Source organism: Orcinus orca, chromosome 1, assembly GCF_937001465.1.
Source record: "Orcinus orca chromosome 1, mOrcOrc1.1, whole genome shotgun sequence".
In the NCBI taxonomy this organism is placed as follows: Eukaryota; Metazoa; Chordata; class Mammalia; order Artiodactyla; family Delphinidae; genus Orcinus; species Orcinus orca.
Window position 1 is genome coordinate 12,241,504 of NC_064559.1, and position 20,586 is coordinate 12,262,089.

General features: G+C 36.7%; 1 protein-coding gene across 3 annotated transcripts in view; it reads right to left on the bottom strand.

The window, feature by feature from the left end:
* The window catches only part of DISP1 (dispatched RND transporter family member 1), a 211,191-nt gene that overhangs the window by 50,701 nt on the left and 139,904 nt on the right, over positions 1 to 20,586 (bottom strand). For 2 of the 3 annotated variants that reach the window (XM_049705587.1, XM_049705577.1), the window contains exon 2: positions 5,830 to 6,355. In XM_049705587.1, the coding sequence (XP_049561544.1) occupies positions 5,830 to 6,338 (509 nt within the window). In that variant the 5' untranslated portion in view covers positions 6,339 to 6,355. Of the gene's footprint in view, positions 1 to 5,829; positions 6,356 to 19,759; positions 19,911 to 20,586 lie in introns of those variants that run through there. The other variant, XM_004271005.3, reaches the window with a different exon arrangement.

The following is a 20,586-nucleotide window of genomic DNA, read 5'->3' on the forward strand; positions in this document are numbered from 1 at the left end:
ACACTTCCTTAAGTAGACTTTTATTTTTGTACGCTTTCCCCTTCCAACTCCCCCCCAACTTCTACGTTCTGCGTCCTGCAGGCAGTCCCTTTATCATGTCCTGGTCATCCTTCAAGGGTCACTCAAATTCTGTCTTCTCACTCAGCCTGCCCCTAACCTTACTAACCTCCAGGGATCGTTCTCACCTCTGAACTCCTGAGTGCTTTATTGTTTCTATTGCAAAAGGAACTTCGCTTTATTATTATCATACTTATTTTATTCTTTAACTCCCCTGGTGACCCTGAAGATCAGCTACGTTTAGGACTTACGGGTATGGGCTCTGTCTCATGGTAGGGAGAGACTACTTTCTGCCATTTTTAACTCCTTGGTGTTCTCAATTAGTCACATTAATTAACAGCTGAGTGATGGGTATAAGGATAGGAATCTACAAATGAAAAAGCCAGAAGCTTTAAAATGAGATCTATTTGAACTACTTAATATTTGGTGATAAATGGAATCAAAAGAGAATATTCTAAATGTGATCCTTGCAATGGTCTTAATTTAATCAACCAGAAGCTTAACAGAGAGTTTTAAAAAGCAAAAGACATATACAAGTGGTTGATTATAATGAATCTTTTAGATAGATTTATTACAGCTTAAAGAGTCAAGAAGGGATGAAACAGAACTTACCGTAGTACAGAAGGTGGGCAAAAGGGAAATGGGAATATGAATGATGGAAAGGAGGCGGCAAATGACCTGGGACAAAATTATATTTTCTATTTGACTCTTTAAAACATTCTCTATGGTTTAAGTACTTTACAAACAAATAACAACTTTAAAAATAAAACAGGGGCTTCCCTGGTGGCGCAGTGGTTGACAGTCCGCCTACCGATGCAGGGGACACGGGTTCGTGCCCCGGTCCGGGAGGATCCCACATGCCGCAGAGCGGCTGCACCCGTGAGCCATGGCCGTTGAGCCTGCACGTCCGGAGCCTGTGCTCCGCAACGGGAGAGGCCACAACAGTGAGAGGCCCACGTACCGCAAAAAAATAAATAAATAAAAATAAAATAAAATAAAACAAAATACCAACCAGGTGGGCGCATTTGTGGTGTAGGTGCAAAGAGCAATAGCAATTGAAAGTGCCTAGGATCTTCCATCTGTACACAATTTTACTCCAAGGCCATCAACCTTTAAGATACTTTTTAAGTGATGTGAATATACTTTTATCAAGTCATGAATACATCTTAAACATTAATTGAATAATACTTCATTAAGTATTTGAGATTATCAATTTTTTAAAAAACAACATGCAAGAAATCACAAAAGGAAAATAGATTTAGAACATTAACATTCCTGATAGAGATCAGCCTCTAGAACCTTCGTACTAAGTTTCCTAAAAGTGTTGGGTAGAATAACTAATAAAAGGCAGCAAAGTATCACATGGCTTCCTCATTTACAGAATTTCTCAGCGAGGACATCCCGCATAACCTATCCCCAACTGCCCTGCTCTCCCTTACACAGTAGCTATATCCATGTCCACATTTGCTTCGGTGGGTATATTACTGGTTTGGGAAAGACAGACACAGCACCTGGCTTAGTTCCTTGCCCACAGCACAATTCTGCAAATAAATACATGCTGGGCTGAACCTAAAAGCTGTAGTTTTCATCCTAGGATAATTTCCAACAGTATTGTTACCCTCAATGTAATTGTTACGTATTACTCAGCATCCTCATTCTTTCAAGAAAGCTCAAAGGATCACACTCTTCCACTGTTACTGCCCCACCCTCCATCCCCAAAAGCTCTGCTTGCTTGGAGTTCTTCTCCTGTCCTCTCCATTTTAGTGATCAACATTACCATCTACCCATCTAGTTTCAGTTTCAGGAAACTGAAAATCAGTTGTGATTCTTCTTCCCTTCCTCCCCCATATCCAATTGTTCACCAGACCTAGTAGATTCTACCTCATAAATCTCTCTAGCTGAAATTACTTCTAAATCCTGGATCAAGTCACCACCAGCTCTCACCTGAATTACTATAACAAGTCTTCCAACGGTCTTCCTCCCTACAGTAGTCCTGACCCAGTTCAATCTACTCTCCACCATGCAGTTTATGGACCTCTCTAAAATGTGTATCTGATAGTGTTTCTTTTCTGCTTAAAAATCTGTAATGCCACACCCATTAGGATGGCTATTATAAAACAATTAAAAAAAAAAACAGAAAAGAACAAGCGTCAGCAAGGATGTGCACAGCAGCTGTGGAAACAGTCTGGTGGTTCCTCAAGAAGTTAAACATATGATTACCATATGATCCAGTAACTGCACTTCTGGGTATATAACCAAAAGAAGTGAAAGCAGGAACTCCAACAAATATTGTATACACATGTTCATAGCAACATTATTCACAATAGCCTAAAGGTGGAGCAATCCAAGTGTCCATCGACAGATAAATGGATAAACATAATGTGGTATATACATACAATGGGATATTATTCAGCCTTACAAAAGAAGAAAATTTTGATACATGCTATGACTTGGATAAGCCTGGAAGACAGTATGCTAAGTGAAATCAGACAGTCATAAAAGAACAAGTACTGTATGATTCCACTTATATGAGGTACCTAGAATAGCCAAATTCATGGAGATAGAAAATAGAACGGTGGTTGACAGGGGCTGGGGGAGGGAAGAATGGGAAATTATTGTTAATGGGTATGGAGTTTCAGTTTGGGAAGATGAAGAATGTTCTGGAGAAAGAAGGGTGGTGATGGTTGCACAACAATGTGAATGTACTTAATGCTACTGAATTGTACACATACAAATGGTTCAAATGATAAATTTTATGTTCTATATATTTTTTCATAATAAAAAAGTCGTGCACACACAAAAATCTATACTGCTTCTCCACTGGCCTCAGGATAAAGTCCTGAGATCTCCTAATGTGATTCACAATGCCCCTCAGGACTTAATCCCAATATACCTCTCCCCTTGCTATTACTCTTTGTTCCTTCAGGGCCTAGTCATACTCAGCTATGCTGGAGCTGTGCTCACACTACTTTATAAATCTTTACACAAACTATTCCCACTGTCTACAAGACAACCTCTTCTCCATTTGTAATGTTTTTCATTTTCATCCCTGTATGTCCCTTCTTGGTATCTCTTATCACAATATTGTAGCTGCCTGTTTGCTTTTCTGTCTCCCTTCCTACTAGCTTATAGCTCTATGAACGAAAAAATAAAGTCTCATCTCATTTAGAACTACATCTTTGGTGCCTGGCACATACAAATATTCAGTAAATATTGTTGATTATGTAAATTTATAAATGTAGCAGATAGGGAAGAGTTTCTGGGAGCACACATTTTACAATATGTAAAATGAAAATATATAATATAAAATGAAAGTATGTAATATACACAACTGGACACATACCATTCCTTCGCAGGCATCTTTAAAAAGATTCTATGTCTGTTGCAGTTTATCAGAAGGCTCAAATTCTTGAGATAAAATTCTAATATGAAAGATTTCTCACATAAAATTCCAGTTTCCTCTACAACTGTTCCTGATGGACAAATATGGCACTTTTTTTCAGTTTGTTTTTTAATGCCATTCTATTTAAAGTTGTATGTATATAGGACACTCATTCCTTTAAAATTAGGTCATTCAGAAATGCCAAGCCAAAGTCCTGAAAATACTGACAATGCCTATCATATTGAAACAATTGGTTACTTATCTGTTGTTTTACTACTTTGTGAAGTTTTTTAAAGGAGGGATCAGCTTCAAAATGTAGAATTCTCTCTCATCTAACATCCTGCAACCATATAATTTATGATTCTGAAACATCAATATTTATGACCATATAATTTCAAAACTAACCACTTACACTGTTTCATTCAAAATGGAAAGAGTCTAAAACTGGCCATATAGCACAATGCTGTCAGGACTAATCTTCTAAGAAATGGCTTTGGTGAGTGTTTTTATTATAGTTCTATAAACTAAAAGACTCTCACATCTAATATGGAAAAATGTATTCAGAAACTGTAGAAACACGCTAGAGAAGACTCCCCCTGCCCCCCACCCCTTGTCATTTTCCCCATCTTTCTCTTCCTCTCTTTTCAAAAGAGTGAAACCAGATAATCTCAGCAGCATCTAAAATCTGATGAAGGTGAAAAGTATTTATTACTTAATCCCTGTCTGGATGTGACTTTTTAAAAACTTGATATATAATTGCCATATAACATTACATTAGTTTCAGGTGTACAACGTAATGACTCGATATTTGTATATATTGCAAAATGATCACCACGGTAAGTCTCGTTAACATCCATTACCACACACATTTACAAAATTTTTTTTTCTTGTGAGGAGAACTTTTAAGATCTACTCTCTTAGCAACTTTCAGCTATACAATACGGTATTATTAGCTATGGTCACCATACTGTATATTACATCCTCATGACTTATTTATTTTAGAACTGGAAGTCTGTACTCACTGTTTAATTAAAAGTGAATATGCTATATGCATACAATGGATTACTACTCAGCAATAAAAAGGGAAACTAATACACAGAGCAATTAGACAGTCTCAAAAATGTTATGAGTCAAAATTGCCAGACACGAAAGAGTATCTACTGTATGATTCCATTCATATGAAGTTTCAGAGCAAACAAAATAATTTATGGTAACAGAACTCAGAACAGAGCTTCTGGTGAAGAGAGAAGGAATGACTAAGAAGTGGCATAAAGGAACTTCCTGGGGTGACAGAAATGTTCTACATCTGACCAAGGTGTGCATTATACTAGTGTATACATTTGTCAAAACTGATCAAACTATACACTTAAATATGTGCATTTCCCTGTATATAAATTATACCCTAATATTCAATGAGAAGGCTGTCTTCTAGCTCTTTTTAGACTTTTTATTATCAAAAAATGTGAAATAATTCTTGGTCTCTATAAAGTATTCAGTATTTTTAAAAATATATCACCATTGCTCACCTGCAGTACATGTGATTTAACTTACCCACAGAAAAAATAGCTGGAAAGAACATATCAGAGAAACTATGGCCTGAAATGGGAAGGAGAACTGGCAATGATAGAGATTTTTCTAGTACATTTCAATCTACCAGATCTGAAAACATTTTACAAAAAATATTTTTTAAAGCCCTATGCTACACATTTATAGGTTTCATCTGCTAAAAGGAATTGTTGCCTTCATACGATCTCAACATATTACACAGTCACCCAAACCACATGAATAGAAATTGTGAGTACACCCATAAGGAAGCAACTGGTTTTGTACTTCTTTTTTGTAAATGTTGATCACTATCAATAATAGCAAATATAAGACTCCTGTTTAGGCAGCCTCATCACAAATATATCTATCCCCCATGTTTAATAATAGAAATTACTAACAATAGAACCTTTTACTGAACTTTATAATTCAAGGCCTAGCAGGGACATCTAACCAGTTCACAGGAGAAAACGGAAGGAAGGGTTTAATTGACTAAGAAGTTAATGGATAAAACAGATATAATATTACTTCATTTGCATTTTAGTAGGCTTCACACAATCCAAAAAATATGCATTTTGTTTTGTTTTGGTTTTTGGGTATTTTTGGCCACGCCACGTGGCTTTTGGGATCCTAGTTCCCCGACCAGGGATTGAACCTGGGCCCTCGGCAGTGAAAGTGTGGAGTCCTAAACGCTGGACTGCCAGGGAATTCCTGAAATATGCACTTTTACTGGTTTCCTATCCCTGATACATTTTTCTCTCCTCCTTTGGGAGAAATCAACACCAACAACCACATTCATGTGGAATTAGTTGGATGAGAAAGTTCAGCAAAACAACTGGACCACTCACCTTATGTTGGCTATATGCTGTGGCACAGGCTGATGCTGAAAATGGTCAGGCCACGGATGATGCAGGCAGAAGGATGGAGAGGGCTGAAGACAGCACGTTGTCTGATAAACAGGTGAATGGTTTGGACAGAGAGATGCAGAATACTCTGAGTGTGGCTGCATGCAACACGAGGCCAAAGCAGGAGGTGCTGCGGGGCCAGCCTCGGGATGGCACTCTTGGTGACTGTCATGGGTAGTCAAAGGGTGATGGTATGGGCAAGGATGGCAGCACAGGGATAACATCTGAGGCGTTCTTTGGTTGTCTAAAGGCAGAAAGGATGATTTAACTGTGCAATTAACTTGCAGGCATCCATTTGGACTCACTTTTGTTCTGGGCGCTTCTTTGGGGGTGAGTTGCTGGGCTGCAGGGTCTCCATCACAGGGGGTGAGGGGACTAGCGCTGGTAGCACTGGTTGCGATGCTGCCATTGCTCAGAACCACAAAATCGTTGTTTCCGTTGTTCATAGCCATGCTCCAATTTCTTGACCCTAAGAAAGAAAATGATATAAAATCATCCAGTTACAGTCAGGTAGGCAATTATGTAAAGAAGATAGGAAAACTATTTTAAAACAGCTCTTTGAAAACAAGGGTTCTTGCAGGAGTTGTGAAAGCACTGGGGGAAGCCCAGCTCACCTGCAACAGAACCAGCCATGGGTTAGGCCTCCTCTTCTTTCCTCCCAGCTACACCATGCACCTTGAGAACCCTCTCCTATCCCACTGACCACTTCCTCCCTGCCCCATCTCTATTTTCAGTGCCTGTCTTCTCTCCTCATCCTAGATGTGCAAGTGTCAGTTAAGAATTAGAACATTTTAGGATGGGGGTGGGAAGGGGGTAGAAGACACAGAAAATACCAATATCATTCTTTAGCTTTTCAATAATATCATGCTTAGGGTGTTCTGATATAGGAATAATGGGCAAAATGAAGGGCTACTCTGAAGCAATTAGTTGTGTAGGTTCAGATAATGTGGATAATCTTAAGAATGTTTTATGTCTTTGAAAAATGTCAAGAAAATATGATTTTTCCTCTAAGTCACTCAGGTCCTAGAATAAGAATAAACAAAAGAAAATAAAAACTAATTAGCTAAGCTAAGAACTGTGGCAACCAAGATATCAGATGCAAAAGTTTTATCCCCTAAACCAATGAATGTAATGCTAAAAAAATAATAAAACATGCCACATAAGTTGCCGTGAGCTTAATAATTTGTTTTCTATGCTATGTCCTACAGGTAGCAATGCTTGCACATAAGAAAAAGAATACTATGGCTGGGATTTGCTTCAAGTGAGATTTTTGTTATTAAGTTTTTCCCCTCCACCAAAGGGTCTAGGCCTTCAATGTAAATGAAAAATTAGTGTTCAGATTACCAGTAATATTTTTCTGTCCAGTCAACAAACAAAGGCAAAACCAGACAGCCTTCTTCCTCTCCCCTTGCCCACTTATCACCTCCTGACCAACATACACACAAAATGTGGAAATGTGTAATAAGAAAAATAGGTCATCAAATGCTAGTGGTCTATTTAACCTACACGTGAAAGCCAACAAGAAAAAAAGAAAACCATTGTTTGGCTCACTAACCCTTCTGGCATGGCATTTTTCTGAGTGGACAAAACAGCTTCTGGAGAAATCTCTCTCCAGTCTCTCCCCACCTCTGTCAGACACACAGGTACTAGAAGAAATCGTCTCTTTTCAGTCTGAGTACATGTAATGACAAACCTAGGTCACCCATGAGGAAGATTCCTATGCATATTTTCACCCAATTTATAAACTGCTCAACAGGGGTATTTCTGAACAGGGAATGCCAGAATGATGCATAACGTTTCAATGTGAACACTAATACCCAGAAGATACTCACCGTACTAGGATGCAAATTTAGCATTATTGACTTATTTTCCTTTCAGATAGAGCTCATCAAATACTCAAACACACACACACACAGCCATTCAGCTATATAAACATCAACGCTGTAAGAAATGGAAGAATTAATGTAGACGTTAAAAAATTTCTTCATAAATTATTGTAGTGGAAAAGACAAAGCATTTATAAATATCAAAACATATATGTAAATCAAGCAGATGTTACTTCTCTCATCAGCCTTACCGTCACTTTGGAAAGTAGTCTGCCAATCCCGACTTCCTTTTATAATGAGCATTGAGAAGGATTTATTGGGGGGCCAACCCACACAGCATGCGGAATCTTAGTTCCCCGACCAGGGAATGAATCCACAGCCACTGCAGTGGAAGCACGAAGTCTTAACCACTGGACTGCCAGGGAAGTCCCTGAGAAGGATTTTGAATTGTAGTAAACACAGTTGCTCTCTTCTTCAGTAAATCACTCCTGGGTATAAACACCTCCTACAAAACACTCAAATGATATCCCCAACACAAAGCATTGGTAGTTAAAAGTATTATCCAACTAGTGGGAAGATAAGGTAGATAAACTGGTAAGAGCCCTAAAGTGACCCAGGAGGCAGAAACTCTAATCTTTTTTCCATCACTTTCTTAACGTGCCATCTCAGCAAGATCTGCTCCCTTAAGCTTCCTTTTACTGAAGGATATATCCTACCTTTTGTTGTTAACAAAAGAAAAAGCTGTATGCAAATGTTCTGAAAACAATAAAACATATTAATCAAAGGCCATCTAAAAAGGCACTAGAGTTTTTAAAAAGTTAATTGAAATTTAAGATGTTTATTTGTATGGTTAAGTGAAAGATGGTCTAGAAAATGTAAGAAGCAATTGCTTGATGAGATAAATTGCCATTTCTTGGAATTAGAAACTCTCATTGTACAGATACTCCACAGAAATCACAGAGGGCATAAGCTTTCTCTTGCCTCTACCCATGACTCATGTTCCCAAGCCTTCTCTTCAGACCTCAGCCAAGCTACCGGAGCTGATGCAATCTCCTAGGCTGAATGGGAAAATCAAGACCTCCTCTTGGCCCTTCCATCAGGATAGAAGGAAGACTTTTTCTAGTTTGTCGATTTGTTCTGACCATCCTAGGTTGGTTAATATCATTTCAGAGAGCCTATTTTTGGTATTCAATTCAATCAGCCCTATTGACTATAATCACAGCTGTCAGGTGGGTTACGCTAGTGAGAAGTATCTAACAAAAATCCTCAAAGTTTTCAAGTGAAACTGGGCTTAAGACAGAGCGCCATCAACCTGGAACACTCATCAAAGGACCCTGAAATCCTCTCTAGACTCTCTGAAATTTCATCTGTTTCCCTATCTTCTAATTACATCTGCTTTTCGTCAGGAAAAATAATTTTTCTTTTTCTTTGTAACAAGAATTACAACTATCATTCTCTCTTATTTTTATTGCAAATGCATCATATTGTAGTTACATAAGAGTTAAATAGATTTTTGCAGGCCAGCCAAGGGACCTAATCACCATTTATAACATTTTTTCCCCAGTGTGGTAAAATGCAGTTCAAGTGCCAAATAACTGACTTACGAATGATTTCTGGAGCACAACTTGTTTTGTAACTTGGAGATTTCTTGTAATGAAGTAGGTACAAGTGGAGAGTAAAGAATAATTTGAACTCTGACTTTGGCTCGTATTTGAAGAAAGTCATATAAGCTTTCTATGATTCACTTTCTTCAATCATAAAATGGGAACAATCAAATTGACTTTATAAATAAGTTGTGGGTTATAAGTAAAAAATAATAAAAAAGCAAAAGCAGACAAAAATTGTTCTAAGAAATGTTTACAGATTAAGTTCAGTGGATGTATTTGTGTAAGAATTCAGGTGACCAGGAGAACAGCAAAGTTTCGATCTAAAGTCAAGAGTTGACGTCTTCCCTGGTGGCGCAGTGGTTGAGAGTCCGCCTGCCGACGCAGGGGACATGGGTTCGTGCCCCGGTCCGGGAAGATCCCACATGCCACGGAGAGGCTGGACCCGTGAGCCATGGCCGCTGAGCCTGCGCGTCCGGAGCCTGTGCTCCGCAACGGGAGAGGCCACAACAGTGAGAGGCCCGCGTACGGCAAAATAAATAAATAAATAAATAAATAAAGTCAAGAGTTGACCTTAAGGCCACACAGAGAAAGACCTTATTTCTTTAGAAATGAGACAAATGAGAAAAAAATTTGGTCTGAGCCAGAGAGAACAGGAAAAGAGATGAGAGAGTGGAAGATTCAACATCATAAAAATGAATTATTGTGATAAATGTAATGCTATGTGATTATAAATGCAGTGATAATAGTATTTATGCGGGAAGTTTAAAATAAGTTTCGGATCAAATATAATGAACAATTTTAAAAGAGCTTTGTTGAAATCACCTGTTTTCCCCAGGGTCCTAACACACAGGGACTGCCAAAAGAAAGCTATTCTTGAGACACTGGCTTGAGGTGTGATGGAGCCCCATGGCCAGATATTTTAGTGTATTTCCTGTTGTTCATGAATATAACATACCAATATCAACACATCCGAAGCCACTAATCTCACACCTCCTATTTCACCTTTTCTATACTAGCATTTTTATGTCCTGAGTGCTTTAGCTGTTTGGGGACTGACTATAAGGCCTTTGGCCAAAGACCATCTTTTGATTACATTTTAAAATTTAAGATATTTTTCTTTGAGCCTCAGCTCTTCACATGTAGAAATCAGGATGGGAACCAGTGTCCACCTCATAGGATTACTATGAGAATGTAAAAATATTTTGAAAACCATAAAGGGCTATGTATTTACAATGGAAGAATCATTATTATTGCTTGATTGAGTGATGAGAATATTAAAAAATATGGAATGATGCTTCCTAGTTCCAAAGCTGAAATTATGTTTTAAAATGGCATCAGAGATATCTGTGGCTTAGAAGAAATGGCCTGGGTGGGTCTGAATTTGAAAGCTGACTCTACGGGTTACTAACTTTGAGAACCTAGGTCAAGTTACTTACATTCTTAGAGTCTCTAAGTGTTGATTCTTCTTAGAGTTAAATTTGTTTGAAATGCAAATTGGTGCAACCTTCTAAAAGAGCAACATGGCACTACTAATCAAAATTTGAAATACCCTCATCCTTTGACTCACAATTCTACTAGGAGTTTACCCCTTTGGATATACTTGAACAATGTGTAAAGATAAATGTCTGGATAAAGATGCTGACTGCATCACTGCTTGTAACAATGAAAACAAAAAAAAAACAAGGGAAACCACCTAACTTATCAATAGGGGACTTAAATTCTGTTATATCTATACCTTGGGTACTCTGCACAACAAAAAAGAATGAACTAAATCAGGATTATTGCTAGGGAAAGAAGTCCAAAGTACATCTTCATGTGTGAATAAAACCTAACTGCAGAAGAGCCTATGTGGTATGAATCCATTTCATTAAAAAAGTGGCGGAAACACACATGTGTGGTTAGTATATACACAGATAATTTCTAGAAGGACATAAGAAAATGCTAACATTGTTTCCTGCTGGAGAGTTGGACTGGGCCATTTGGAAGGGTAGAGAAGGCTTTCACATTTTACTTTCTGTACTGCTTGCAACTTTTACTACAAATGTGCCGTCTTCATAGTAATAAAATATTAATGAAACAACATATAAAGTTTCTAGCACAGTGACTAATAATGAACAGAAGATAACTATTATTAAAATGCAAAAACAGAAGCAAACTTATTTCACCTTAAAGGGTAAACAGTCGTCTCCTCACTGGATGCACTTTTAATTGTTTGTCTTCCAGTACATATCTGCTTTCTTACAATAGCACCCTACACAATCTATCAAATAACTGGATAAAGCAGGAAATCAAAAAGGATTTAAGGAGCAAGAACAGATGAATACAAACTATTCGGAAAAAGGTTTTCAATATATCTTATCTCCCAGCTTCCAAATTTTGGGAAACATAAATTATTATTTGTTGGACTGAAGCTATCTATGAACCAAAAGTATCATGACTAGTGTCATAAGCATTAAACAGAGAATACAGAGAAGAAATATAGAGGCATTTCAATCACATGTAAAGAGAAAAGTCATCAGAGCTCATGTGATTAGAAGGTTCAAACAATTACATCCTACTCTGGGCTCAGGACACTTACACCTATAAGATCAAAGGAAATTACCCTGCTTCAAAGACTTAAAAGTAGTATCTCATTGGAAATGCTATCATATAATCATAGTAGGAACTGCTGGAATTATGGAAATTTTATTCATCAACATATTACATGTGAAAATATGCTAATGACACACAATTTACCCAAAAGATGCCATCAAACTATTTAGGTGGCTCAACATCCAAAAAGCGTTATGAAAGCCTCTTAGTAGCTCCTTGCAATTGGAAGCCATAACTGTTTTTGTGGCCAGAAAACTGTCAAGTTAAAATCTAGAGGTAATGTGGAAGAGAATACACAGACATGTTCCAATTACCACAGTAACCACTCAGCAAAGCCATCACTATCCTTGACAAACGCAGGGCCAGGATAGCCTGAAGGAACAACATCTTCATCCGCATCAACAGTTATACTGGTACACCTCTGCGGTATTGCCAAACACTTTCACACACATGATCTCACTTGAGTTATCCTCCTAATAGCCCTCAGAAAAACAGGTGTGGCAGGCATTACCGCTCTACTTTGCAAAAGAAAACTTGAGACACAGAGTCTCAGATGGTAAGGCCAGGAAGTCTGATGCTGAGGTTTTGAAGGCTTTCTGCTTAACTACATTCCATAAGCTTAGATAAGGTATTCCAGAATAACCCTTTGCTTCATCAGATTCATAACATCAAACTTAACAATAAATGGCAAGGCTGAATCAAAAACAAGATCCCATATTGTAGCCAATCATCTTTATCAGAAGTGATGTTCCCTATAACACAGTTTCACTAGACAAAATACAAAACACTGATAACAGTGTTTCTCAAACATAGGGATCACTTGGGGATGTTGCTAAAATGTAGATTCTGATACAGTCCATCTGGAGTGGGACAAGAATCTTCCAACAACAAGCCCATACCGTTGGTCCCTGGAACACACTTTGTGTAGCAAGGCAAAAGCACAAACTAGGTGGGGAGGCTACAAGAGAATCAGGCCTAAGTAATGGCAAAATGATGCCCACTTAAAGCAGAATGGATGCAACAAGCAGGGAAATGATACCAGTTAACAGAGAAATAAAGTCCTGTTTTTCTAATTAAGACAGAAAAGTAACAAATTTTAATAGTAGAGGTTCTAATTGATAACCAAGTTTAATTATGGCTTATTTCAGGACTCCTAAACTGTTGTGTACATAGAAATAACAACCAATCAGATTTTAATCTTTTTAGTGTAATGTATATGGATTGAAGCACCTTGCCCAGTTAACTGGGTGAGACAATCTTTTTCTCTCAAGTGGTACTAGATATTGGAGATACCTGAAGTCTTTTTTTCATACCAGTTATAAAGGCAGTTTGGGAGTACCTGTATTCATTATGCACCAAACCTGTTTTAATATGAAATTGCTCCCCTAAAATTGCTTGATACTTATCCTAAAATGATGGTCTCATTTCTTATCACTGGTACCAAGATGCCCTATTAATAGCTAGTGCTATGGCAAGAGAAAAAAACAGCTGCTCTAAACGCACCAGAGAAACAGACAAAGAAGTATATTTGTGGCATCTTCTAGAATGGGACTGTGAAAGCTGGATGGTAGAAGGACATCAGCCAGGTTTTTTCTCTAGGAATATATTTCCCTTCAAAGGGCTATTAAAATGTTTTTTTATCATCTCACTGTGTCAGACACTTTCCTCACAATACCTCTATGAAGATTTTATTAAACCCATTATAGAGAAAACTGAGGGTCAAAAATATTACAGTGTAACAAATGCAAATCACATGATTGGGATTCAATCTTAGACCAGCATGTCTCTGAAAGTGAGGCTTTTCAACCAACCTCAAGATGCTTCTAGGGCAATGCCAAGTTCAACTAGCTTTTATAGGACCACTAGAGGCTACTGATATAAAATTCAGTCTGAAGGTCCACGTGAAAAATATCCTCTGAATTCAGTATTTCCCCAGACAGTTTTAAAAGGTATAATTCAGCATTCAAGAGTGTCAGAGACATATTTCACTGAATTAAAAGAAGTGTTATCTACCCATGTATCATATTATCCAAACCTGAAAAGCAAGACAATGGATTAATCTTTGTTGTCATGTAGTGTCTGGACTATTTCAAAATAATGTAATTGTGACCTGACAGCAAAATCTGTATCTTTAATCAAAGAATCAGGCCCTCTTAAGGAACTAAAAAGTATAGTCTTAAATAAAGAAACATAATCTTCTCTCCTTCTGAGATGAATTAAATTTTCTTATTTTTCTTTGAGTTCGTGAACTTTCTACAATTAAACTCTCCTTCAATAAGAACACTTTAAGTATCTTCATTTAATCACCTATAAGCATTTTATACGTTGCAAAGAATTCTACAGAAATTAGGTACTACTGCTATCATTCCCCTTAATCATAAACTGCAATAAATTAGAAGCCATTTTCTCAAAGAAACAATGTTATACGTTTGAGAATCTATACCACTTAATAAACATTTAATAAGAACCCACTAGGTATTACTATGCTTTGCATCACACTACGAGAAAGCAAACTGTTGTGTTCTAGGAAATCTGAAAATAAGGGATCACCATTCTTCTACAATGAAAACTCACTGTTGCCTATTAATTTTATTTTATTTTATTTTTTTTGTGTTACGCGGGCCTCTCACTGTTGTGGCCTCTCCTGTTACGGAGTACAGGCTCCGGACGCGCAGGCTCAGCGGCCATTGGCTCACGGGCCTAGCCGCTCCGCGGCATGTGGGATCTTCCCGGACCGGAACACGAACCCGTGTCCCCTGCATCGGCAGGCAGACTCTCAACCACTGCGCCACCAGGGAAACCCTAAATTTATATTGTCAAGAAGGTAGTTTCAACTTATGCTAACAAACATCATCTTTGAAAATGAAATATACCTAACATTTTTATATAACCGCTTTTAAATATGATTATACACAAGATGTATAGGTAAAGGCACCAATAAAGATAAACTATAAATGTTACATGTTTTATTTTTACAAAAACCATTCATAATATTTACAAACAGCTTAATGATACAGAAGAAAAATTAAAATTGACAGATACAGTTTTCCCCTTGCCCAGATTTACAGAACTATATTGATAGATAAGAGTTAAAAAACATTAGGAAGATATTATAGTGTATGTGCCATAGCCAATCTGAAGACACTGCATTTGGAAAGCAGTCTTATTGCTAGATATGAATTAGGTTGTCAAGGCTGAGATTTATACTTATGGGGTGAATGATAGGAATTTCAGGGCTATGGAAACATCAGTCTCATTTTTCTCATGTTTCATGTTTAATGTACCTTTGGTAGAAGGTCTATGTGGGAAGAGAAATGTGGGTGTAAAATAAAAAAGTTTATCTTTTACAGTCTGGGATAAATGATAGTCGAGAACATCATCTTTTTAGCATAAACACTTATCTACCTAACTATATATTTCAAGAGCAGTATCACTATATTGCAGTTATTAAAGCAGTTTTCAGAGATCTCTTTTCCAAGTTCCTCCACCAAAATTATCATTCCACAAAATATTCACCACTTCTCCCCACACTTACAACAAGTGTTATATCCATAAGCATCAATACCCTTAAAAAAGAGAAAGAGAAAGTATTCTTTTATCTTTGAGTTCCTATTTCAAAGATATGAATGAGTTTCAATTCTATAAAGCTGCAATAATTTCTTTTAACCCTAAGTCTGAAGATTTATGTTCATTTGCATAACTAAGAATATACAAAATAAAACTAGAGAAGTTTTTATAGTCAGAAATGTCGATCTCTGGTCTTTCAAAAAAAATTCTAGAAAGCCCACTAAAAAGTTGTTATTTAACTCAAGAATCAGCTGAGACATCCATTTGGACTCTGCTGCAAGTCTTGAAGGGAACACAATAAATATAACAAATATTCACAAAGTTACAAGTCTATTACAGTGGTTTCAACCCATTCTGCACACTAGAATCACTTCAGTAATATGAAAAAAAATTACAGACACAGGGCCCTGGCCCCAGATGTTATGATTTAATTCATATTGTAATGGGGTGTGGACATTAGCAGTTTTAAATGCTCCCCAGATGATTCTAATGTGCAGCTAGGGTTCAGAATGACTGATTTATACTTTTAATTAATGCTGATCAATTTATAAGAGCAAGCAACTGCCACTCAAAATATTCCATATTGGTTCAGAAATTATTGCTTGAAATGCAGAATACTGCTGTATATTCAAAAACATTTGGACCTGGTACTCCATGTTAGACATGTGTTATAGTATTTGGATTAGCTTTACTTCTTTTGGGGTTACCCTTGACATAAGCGTGGGGACAAGGGTGCAGGGAAGAGAAATCCTTAATAAGATATTAGTTTGAGAGACAACAGTGTGGAATTCATGTGGGACAATGTTGTGGAAACACAAGACAACTTGTCACACAGTCTCAAGTACTTATAGATCATTTGGATAGAGTTTAGGGTATAGTCAATTGGACTAAAAAGTTTATTGAACCCTCAAGAAAAAATATCTCCCCAACCCCTGGTCAGTATCCAATATGAAGTCCCAAGCATCTCTATTAAAAGAGGATGTTCCCTAAAGTTTTGTGCCAAAAAAAGAAAGAAAAAGAAAGAAAGAAAGAGAGAGAGAGAGAGAGAGAGAGAGAGAGAGGAGGAAGGAAAGAAGGAAGGAAGGAAGAAAAAAAGAGAAAAACAAAAGGAAAAAGAAAAGAAAAAATACTTCTGATTGCATTTTAAGCATTTTAAACATTTCAATTCTAGAGTCAGACAACCTCCAGACACCAGGCCTCCTATCTAGCCTCACATCCTAGTAAAAAAAGAATTAATCACAAGATGCTTTGGTAATAAACAGGACCCCCAAGATGTGATAGGTTTAGCTTTAGGCCGTAAGATTTCATCTGAAATTATTCTGCCTCAACTAAAATCACAAAACATTGAGCAATCTATCTGTATCAATATAGCTCTTCCCCAGTAGAAGCAGGATCATATGACTGAGTTTAACTCATGTTGTTGAACAGATCACAAGCATGTCTAAAGACACCATGAATGTTTAATACTTTACACATCTCATAACCCTCAAAATTTAGCAGCTCAAAGGAAAAAACCATCACCGAGATAAATCAAAATAAGAAAATTCTACATGCACGTATTATGAGGCAGAAGAATGTGAAGGGATTTTTAAAAAACGTCTTCCATAAAGACAAAAACTGAAATCAATCACCATAAAGCACATGAAAGTTGTTTGATTTAGATGGTAACCTGTTGTTTCTTCATATTACACTTAGAATTATCTAAGCTTTTCCCACCAATGCTAAGTATCTGACACCAGGCTCCACTCCCTGCTGTTTTGTGAAGTTTGAGAAGTAGCAAATCAAATTTCCTAGAGCAGCTCCCCAAATGGGTTCTTCCCTGCAGAGTCCAGCAAATCAAGTCTCAGGGGTATCCTTCAGTCTACTGAGCAACTTGGGAAACATATCTCAAGGTATTTGTATGAGACAATTGAAGACATCCTTTTACTTAAAGGACACTGAGATTTACTTTCAGCTTAGAAAAACATCAAATATTTGAATTGGATCAGTAAAGTAACTCTTAGCAAGAGTCTGGGTACACCTTTCATAAATCTTTTTCTATTCCTTACTTAAATTATTATTATAAATACTTGTGCATTCTGCTGTTTGCTTTCTTGTATACATTAGGTGAACTGAAATTCCATCTACATTGTTCAAGTGGGATTCTTGTTTGTCACAAAGGTAATTAAATCGTATTTTTCAGTTAAATAGGTGAATGTCCTTATTTAGACAGCATATAATATAAATAGGTGAATGTCCTTATTTAGACAGCATATAATAAAAACTATTGTGAATAGTTTTCTTCGAATCTAATATGCGAGCCTGAAATAAGTGAGCCTGTTGAATAGTGATTAAAATGATAAAAGAATAGAAATTAAGAGAGGGAGAACAAAGGGCCACCCTCTTCCCCAAGTCTTGCTTTTCTCATATATTTAGTTGCTTTGTTTTATATTTTTTCCAAAAGGCTGAGAAGTTAAGCAGTTCATTTGTCTTGATCCTAAACACCGTTTTATTTCCCGTGTTAGGATGTGATCAGGAATTGTAATTTTTGAAAAACTGGAAATGTTCATACGGTCAGTGTGTCAAGGCTGTCCATCACCCATACTGAGCTATAAGAGAGTTATAAGAGTTGAACTGTTGAGGGTGCTCTGATCCAATCCCAGAAATGAAAGTAGTTAGAATGAAAGGTAAAGAATTGGTACACAGCAGACACTGAAAAGCAGATTTCCCCAGTTGCCAAAAAAGCATTGAGTGGTTCAATACAAACTAAAAAGACAACTGGGATTAGAGTAAAATGTGGAATGAAACCATTTTATAATATATATCATTTCCCAGACCGAGGCAAGGTTAACATGTATTTACTAAACTGCTTTGTAGGTCATTCATTTCAGACACTTAAACATTACATATTTTTTCATAATCAATGCAAATAGTTCATGCTCACAATTCTATAATTCACATCTAAGATGTAAGCTATATGAAACATGGAAATACATAAAAAATACTCTGCCTTATCTTTGTATACTAAAACAAAAACTGACAAATGAAGTATAATCATCCAATAAAATACTCCAATATTTAAGATTTGGCAAAGAAAGCATCCTAAGATAGTTTATTAAGAGACATAATTTTTAAAAAATAATGCCAAGACTATTTAACATTTTAAAAAGTAGAAATGTGTCAGCAGACATTAAAACCATGGGAAGTAGTAAAGCCACTACCAGTGGAACACTCTAGAGTTTATTTACATAGTTTAGTGACTTCCCAGCCATCAAAGGGAATTAGAGTTTTCTTAAATTATAAATTATCATCTAAAATAACCCTCTTGTGGGTAAAAAGGACATAGTCATTCTTTTCCTTTCAACAGGAATACCTGTTAAAGAAAATTTTAGCAAATTGTAAAGTATGCTCTCTATTTCTTGCATTATCCCTGAAGAAAGTCATTTATGGTCAGTCAATGATTTGCATGAAATACCTTGGTTCTTGCCAAATTTTTATCCACTTGGTTTTAAAAAATTTTACATTTTACTACAAAACATACAAATATTTCACAAGTTAAACCAGTTTGAAATTTTCTACTAGTCACATGTAAATTATCCATTCTAATTTTAAGCAAAAGTAAATATGGCAAATACATTCTGATTTCTACTTTATGTACTAAATACAATTATAATGTAGCTGTCATTGCCACCATTAAAATGAATACAATGCACAAAACGTTTAATCACCTCAAAAACAAATTGAGGGTGTATAGCGAGATGTGTATTTAAAATGAACACTGATAAAAATTAAACTTGCTGTGGAAGTTTGGCTCGCAAGTGTATATCTTCACTCAACTTCTCTTTTTATAAGTTGGAAGATGTAATATTTTACTATTTTCTTACAATGTTTAATTCACAAAAGTGGTTAAAGTGATTCCTACAATCCCACATCTATTTTTCTACCAACTGGCGATGAGAGAAGCACGTATTTTCCAACTTCTGATCTAGATAGTGGTTAAAGAAGAATCTCAAATCATGAAACAGCTAAACAACTTGAAATCTAAAGTTTCTTCCCAACTTCATAAAAAAAGCACATTTGAATAAACCTTAAGAAACAACTTACCTTACCTTACTGTGCTAGACTATCATTCAAAAAAACTTCGTAAGATTTTAATGCATTCAGATGCCGTTCAAAGCTTACACTGAAAAAAAATTGTGAGCTGGAATTTTAAATTAATCCAAGAAGCGCACAGCAAAGTTCAGTTTTTAAATAAATTCTCCCCAAATAACACATTCACAGAAGCATGAGTAAATGTATTACCTTTATGTTAAAAGAAGAAACGTCCCTGGTTCAGTTTGGTCTGCAAATGATTGCAGTGGCCACAGCCGAAACTGGCCGCAGGAACAGAGCACACAGAGAGCAACCAGGGAGTCTCAGGAATAGCTCCTCGGAGCGGCGGGACAGACGGAATGACAAGCACATGCAGATTGCTTTGAATTAAGCATGTTCGTTCGGGGCTGGAACTTTCCGTATTTGCTCTCCTATAGGACAGGAGAGTTTTTCTCCTACTTAACCCCTGGGGGCAAGGTCTCAATAATGGTAACAGCTGGCATACAGAGGGGCTTGATCTGAGCACAAGGTCAGCAAGCCAGGATATGAAGGTGACATGTAATTTCTAGCCTTTTCCTGCTTCTACAGGGAAATTGCACGAAGGACTGTTTTTAGTTATAACTTCCTTTGATCTTTTGGATTTAAAGTTACTTAGTAGATTAAAGCCATGCTAGCTGATATTATTTGCTTGCTTAGGCTAACTTAAGTGTTACAGATTCAGTGTTCTGACACATAGGGCTACTGCATTTAAAGTAACACAAATAAACACCAATCCGTGTTTATTTCCAAGTTCCGGGGATTCTTGTGTTCTTTCACAAATGGCTTTTGAGACTCTGCTTTTAAGGCAGAAAGTTCATAATTTTTAAAAGAGGCAGAGTCTTCTCTATTAAAAAGGAAAGTATTATTTAAAGCAGTTGTGTTTCTCTTCAATTTTCCTAAACAAAAACAGTTTGTTACATGAATTTGACACTGCTTTTTTAGAAATTTGTGGTCCTATTGATGCCAGTATTAAAAATTTCACAGCCACAACGACAAAA